Source organism: Poromitra crassiceps, assembly GCF_964638095.1.
Source record: "Poromitra crassiceps genome assembly, chromosome: 3".
NCBI lineage: Eukaryota > Metazoa > Chordata > Actinopteri > Beryciformes > Melamphaidae > Poromitra > Poromitra crassiceps.
Genome location: NC_139625.1, coordinates 40,891,248 through 40,897,551, shown reverse-complemented (window position 1 = coordinate 40,897,551; position 6,304 = coordinate 40,891,248). Strand labels below are relative to the sequence as shown.

The 6,304-nt window shown below is 50.1% G+C and overlaps 1 protein-coding gene across 1 annotated transcript in view; it reads left to right on the top strand.

Annotated features, from left to right (window-relative positions):
• Positions 1 to 5,177: 5,177 nt before the first annotated feature.
• LOC310772686 (latent-transforming growth factor beta-binding protein 2-like) overlaps positions 5,178 to 6,304 on the top strand; it is a gene marked incomplete at its 5' end in the record, with an annotated part of 73,629 nt that continues 72,502 nt past the window's right edge. Inside the window, 1 exon segment of the mRNA XM_083632551.1 lies at positions 5,178 to 5,424. Coding sequence (XP_083488677.1) covers positions 5,178 to 5,424 — 247 coding nt within the window.

Below are 6,304 nucleotides of genomic sequence, written 5' to 3'. Positions count from 1 at the left end.
AGGGCAGGCGCTGAGCTCATGCTGCGATCTGCAGGTGGAGAGGGCAGGCGCTGAGCTCATGCTGCGATCTGCAGGTGGAGAGGGCAGGCGCTGAGCTCATGCTGCGATCTGCAGGTGGAGAGGGCAGGCGCTGAGCTCATGCTGCGATCTGCAGGTGGAGAGGGCAGGCGCTGAGCTCATGCGGGGAGGAAGTGGCTTTGCCATTGAAAGCGCGGGAGACAGCGAGCGTAACATCTGTCTGAGCCTAGGAAGCCAGGCAGGATGCATGCGGGCCAGGTGTCACTGACAGTGGAAAAACCCTGTCATGATGGCGACTGGCCACCCGGTGGAGATGGGCTGACCACCTCCCGTTCCCCCGTACCACCTCAGCAGAGCACACTGCTGATGGATACAAGCACCTTCAGTTTCCCTGTCTCACTTCCTGTCCGCGGGACTCGCCCTGCTGTTTCACCATCTGGCTCAGCAGCTGTCATCCATAGGTGCTGCCTGCCTGCCTGAGATGACGTGACGGGCCATTATCAAATGTTGTTTGTCTCCCTTTTCCCCTTCTCATTTAATGTCCTGTTTCCTTGGCAGCAGGAATGCGGTTTTGTGCTCTGAATAAAGAGACGTGCCAAGGCTTGTGCTGCATCGAGCACAGCTGGGACAGGGTGTGTGTGTTACACGTATGCATTTATGCGCACGTGCAAGCGCTCGCGCGTGCGCGTTGTTTGCCTGATTATTATTGAGTCTGCCCTTGGGTCGGCAGAGCTGATTCAGTGTGTGTAAATATGCGGTGTGTGTGTGGCTTAAACCACATGTAATAAATGTTAATGCACAGTTTATTTCCTAATTTGAGGTCTGATTACAGCCTCAAATACCTTGTAGGGCCGCAGGTGTGCTTTGTAGAGCTGCTCCTCTGATCTAGACGGGCTGGTTCCTCTTTGTCTTGCTCTGCTGACTGTCAGTCCAGTGAGATCCAGATGTTTTTTTATAAGGCTGAATCCCTCCCTCCACTCCCCGAGGTCTCCTAGACCCCGAGGGCCCAGGTAGTCTGTCTGTCTGTCTGTCTGTCTGTCTGTCTGTCTGTCTGTCTGTCTGTCTGTCTGTCTGTCTGTCTGACTGTCTGTCTGTCTGTCTGTCTGTCTGTCTGACTGTCTGTCTGTCTGTCTGTCTGACTGTCTGTCTGTCTGTCTGTCTGTCTGTCTGTCTGTCTGTCTGTCTGTCTGTCTGTCTGTCTGACTGTCTGTCTGTCTGTCTGTCTGTCTGTCTGTCTGTCTGTCTGACTGTCTGTCTGTCTGTCTGTCTGTCTGACTGTCTGACTGTCTGACTGTCTGTCTGTCTGTCTGTCTGACTGTCTGTCTGTCTGTCTGTCTGTCTGACTGTCTGTCTGTCTGTCTGTCTGTCTGTCTGTCTGTCTGTCTGTCTGTCTGTCTGACTGTCTGTCTGTCTGTCTGTCTGTCTGTCTGTCTGTCTGTCTGTCTGTCTGTCTGTCTGACTGTCTGTCTGTCTGTCTGTCTGTCTGACTGTCTGACTGTCTGACTGTCTGTCTGTCTGTCTGTCTGACTGTCTGTCTGTCTGTCTGACTGTCTGTCTGTCTGTCTGTCTGTCTGTCTGTCTGTCTGACTGACTGTCTGTCTGTCTGTCTGTCTGTCTGTCTGTCTGTCTGAGTGTCTGTCTGTCTGTTGTCTGTCTGAGTGTCTGACTGACAGTCTGTCTGTCTGTCTGAGTGTCTCTCTGTCTGTCTGACTGTCTGTCTGTCTGGCTGTCTGTCTGTCTGTCTGTCTGAGTGTCTTTTCTGACTTCTGAATGTCTCTCTGTCTGTCTGAGTGTCTCTCTGTCTGTCTGAGTGTCTCTCTGTCTGTCTGAGTGTCTGTCTGTCTGTCTGAGTGTCTGTCTGTCTCACAGGCACGTGCACAGGCTGCTCAACTTCCGGGTCGCACACCACCGGGTCAGTAATTGACCCATATCAAAATGCTCACTGCTTATTTGCTTAATATTGCATTTACTACAGTTTATTTTATGATATGTGTGTTCTGTGAGCGAGCTACTGTAACTTGTCCCAATTTCCCCCCGGGGATCATTAAAGTCTTTCTGATTCTGATTCTGATTCTGAAAAAACAAAATAAAAAAAAGTGCCTCTCGCAACCCTGGTCGGGGTTTGTTCTCCGACCCTCACGTTAATACTTCCTCTAGCCCGGTGCAACACTCAGGATGTTGCTCCCCGGCTGCCTGGCACACCAGTCCAACAGTTCATAATCTAGTCAAGCACACACAATGGGTGACGGTAAGGCTCTGTAGCCCTGACGGGAAGTTCTAATTTGTTTAATCACACACATCTCTGAGACAAACACACACACACACACACACACACACACACACACACACACACACACACACACACACACACACACACACACACACACACACACACACACACACACACACACACACACACACACACACACACACACACACACACACACACACACACACACACACACACACACACACACACACACACACACACACAACACACACACACACACACACACACACACACACACACACACACACACACACACACACACACACACACACACACACACATTCACAAATCCAAAGGGGAATTGTGAGTCTTATTCCCACTGGCTCCCGGATGCTTTATTTTCTGTTAATCAGCGATGAATGGTCTTCTCTTACGAAATGTCTTGAATGCCAAACAGAATCATTAATTAGTGAGGGTCGTGCCTCTCTGACTTATAGCAGATGTGAGTTGAGAAACACACGCTTAAAGAAGGATATGATATTATTAATTTAATTAAAACAAATCATGTCCGAATCGTGGCTGTCTCATCTATAAAATCAATTAAGCAATGCTATGACCTAAGACAGCATGTGTGTGTCTCTCTCAGGCATAGTCTCTTATATTACACACGTTGATCATGCTTAAATGGATTACACGCTGATGCTGGCGCTTGCTGGTTGGGTGTATCTATCTGTGTGTGTGTGTGTATGTGTGTGTGTGTGTGTGTGTGTGTGTGTGTGTGTATGTGTGTGTGTGTGTGTGTGTGTGTGTGTGTGTGTGTGTGTGTGTGTGTGAGTTTAGCCTGAGGTCATGTGTTTATGTCTTGCATGATGTGACTGACAGGACCCAAGTGAGACGGGGACCGCCAGACTCCTCCCCGCAGCAGACTGGGACCTCCCGCACCGTGAAGCGCTACCCATCGTCCACCGGACCCATCACCTCCAACGCTCTGCCCAGCAGCAACGGCTACGGCGCCGAGCACGGAAACTGGCAAGGACACAGACACGGGCATTCCCCGAACTCTCACAGAGCCAGCAGCAGCAACGGCCAACTGCATAGACAACAGTTCAACAATGCATTATCGCCAGCAGGTAAAGTCAAGCAGAAACTCACTCTACATATCTACTGTCCCTACTGACTATATACACATATCTACCGTAGACTATGAGATGAGTATTGTTTGAGTACAAAGTACTGTACAAAGTACAGCTTGTTTAATAGCAGACATCAACTTATCCAATTTAAAGTTGCTCACCGTCTTCATAACTCCAAGCATAGGTTACACAAGATATATCCTTCGGTCTCACCACTATGTGATAGGTGTCGGGTGTCGGAGGGCACACTGTCCCATGCGTTTTGGTTTTGCCCTTCACTATCAGGATTCTGGGCCAAAATATTTGACTGGTACTCTAAGGCCTACAAAATAGCCCTCCAGCTGGAGGCGGAACTCGCCATCTTCGGCTGCTCGGAGTCCTCTTTGCTCCTCCCAACGGCCGTGCAGCAATCTCTGACACAGGGAATGACAGTTGCCAAGAAACTAATTTTGAAGGAATGGAAGTCCTCCTCTCCACCTTCTTTTCAGCTGTGGCTGACAGACATGATCTCAGTTATACGTATGGAGAGACTCAGATTCCAGAGGACAAATTCTTCAAGGACATTTTTTGTTATTTGAGACCCGTTCCTGACCTATTTCGATCAGGCTAAAAGCGGTAATTGAGTTTCTTTTGGATCCTTTGCACAGTATTTATTTATTTTTATCGTTTTGTAAGCACATTTTCTATGACTGGTAGCACCATTTTGTAGCATTGTAATGTTGAATGTATGTATGTTTTTTATTTTATTTTTTCCTGTTCTTGTTTTATTTTCTTTATGTTCTGAAAAAGTAAAAAAAAAGAAAAAGTACAGCTTGTTTGCAGTATTCATGTCTTAATTTGAATTTAAAGTTTTTTTTAATTGAATTGAATTGAATTGAATTGAATTAAATTCAATTGAATTGAATTTAGTATTGTTATATACACATATCTACCATAGACTATGAGATGAGTATTGCAAAACTTGGATCTGTTTTCACTTTACATGCATACTTAACATTTCCACTCTCTCTAGCCACGTCAAAACAAACACAGCCCATTTTGGCGCAAAGCATAGCGGCTAGAATGCATACATACACATCCTGTGGTGTCATCGCTGAATGGAACATTAGACACAGAAAAAAGCGCTTGGCAGGGGCCCAGGCAGCACTTCTCCCCCCCCACCAGCCCCTTAGTGGTTTGCATCACACCAGCGACAGACGTTTGGTATCCCAGCCGTGTGCATGTTATGTGCTTATGTCTTTTGGTGGCTTGTGTATCACAGGCAGAGAGAGAGAGAGAGAGAGAGAGAGTGGCACAAGTGTGAGTTACATGCCTTGATATCTCTGTGAATCTGCAGCGTCACCTCTGCCGCTTGACGGGCACTTCACCCTGGCACCTCCACCCACAACAATACGAAACACCGCCTCATGGTTCCCTGATTCACTGTGCACCAGACGCAGCTGTCTGCCATCCAAGTTTCTCTTGTTTTTTATCGCCTCTACCAGGGCAACGGCTGTTGAATGGCTTCCCACCATTACACAACGTTTTCTCTCACTCACTCGCGCGCTCGCTCGCTCGCTTTGTCTCTCTCACACATACACACATCCAAAACACCTTCCCCCAAAGATAAAGGGCCTGGAGGCCCGCCCAACACCTAATGGTCTTCTCTCCCCCCTCTTTCTCTGGCCTGTGGCACATCGCTCTTTCAGCAGCGTGCCACTGGACAGCCGTTGGCACACACGCCCTCGCACGCTTATAAACCTCGCCTCACCCGGCCGGGCCGGGCTGTGTGTCACAGGCCGACCCAAGCAGGAAGCATGCAGCTCCTCTCCGGCTTATCGCTCCTGCTGCTCCTGCTGCTTCTCAACCAGGTGTGCGTTTGTTTCCCAGGGGCCAACCTCACCTCCAGCCTGGACCGCATCAAGATCATCTTCACGCCCATGGTGTGTCGCCGCGTGTGCAGCGGCGGCCGCTGCCACAACAGCTGCGAGAAGGGAGACATGACGACGGTCTACAGCGAGAACCAGCAGCAGCAGCAGCCCAAGAACCAGGGCTTCCGACTCTGTGAGTGTTGACTTGGGCCCCGCTAACCAGCACTAACGCTACTCTTTCGGCCTCTCTCTCTCTCTCTCTCTCTCTCTCTGTCTCTGTCTCTGTCTCTCCCTCTCTCTCTCCCTCTCTCTGTCTCTCTCTCTGTCTCTCTCTCTGTCTCTCTCTCCCTCTCTCTCGTGTTCATTATCTTGTATCTCGTGTTTCCCTTCTGGTCCCTCGTTCTTTTTTATGGGGTGAGCTTTGACAAAATGGGTTCCCAGTGGCATGCTGTCTATTGTGAATACCAAGCAGGAGGAGGTACGAGTGGAGGAGATTTAAGCTGAGAGCTATGGTAAAGATCTCACTGTCAAAGAGCGAGAGACAGAGCGAGAGAGAGAGAGAGAGAGAGACAGAGCGAGAGACAGAGAGACAGAGCGAGAGAGAGAGAGAGAGAGAGAGAGACAGAGTGAGAGACAGAGAGACAGAGAGAGAGAGAGAGAGACAGAGAGAGAGAGAGAGAGAGAGAGACAGAGCGAGAGACAGAGAGACAGAGAGAGAGAGAGAGAGAGAGAGAGGGAGAAGGAAAGAGGCAGAGAGCGGATTAAAAGCAGGCTCAGTAAAAGGGGGCTAATCTCCCCCCGAGACACCCCACACCACCAGCACCCCCTCACCCACACCACCAGCACCACCTCACCCACACCACCAGCACCACCTCACCCACACCACCAGCACCACCTCACCCACGCGTGGAGCCGGTGGTCCACACTACCAGCACTACCTCACCCACACCACCAGCACCACCTCACCCACGCGTGGAGCCGGTGGTCCACACCACCAGCACCACCTCACCCAGGCGTGGAGCCGGTGGTCCACACCACCAGCACCACCTCACCCACGCGTGGAGCCGGTGGTC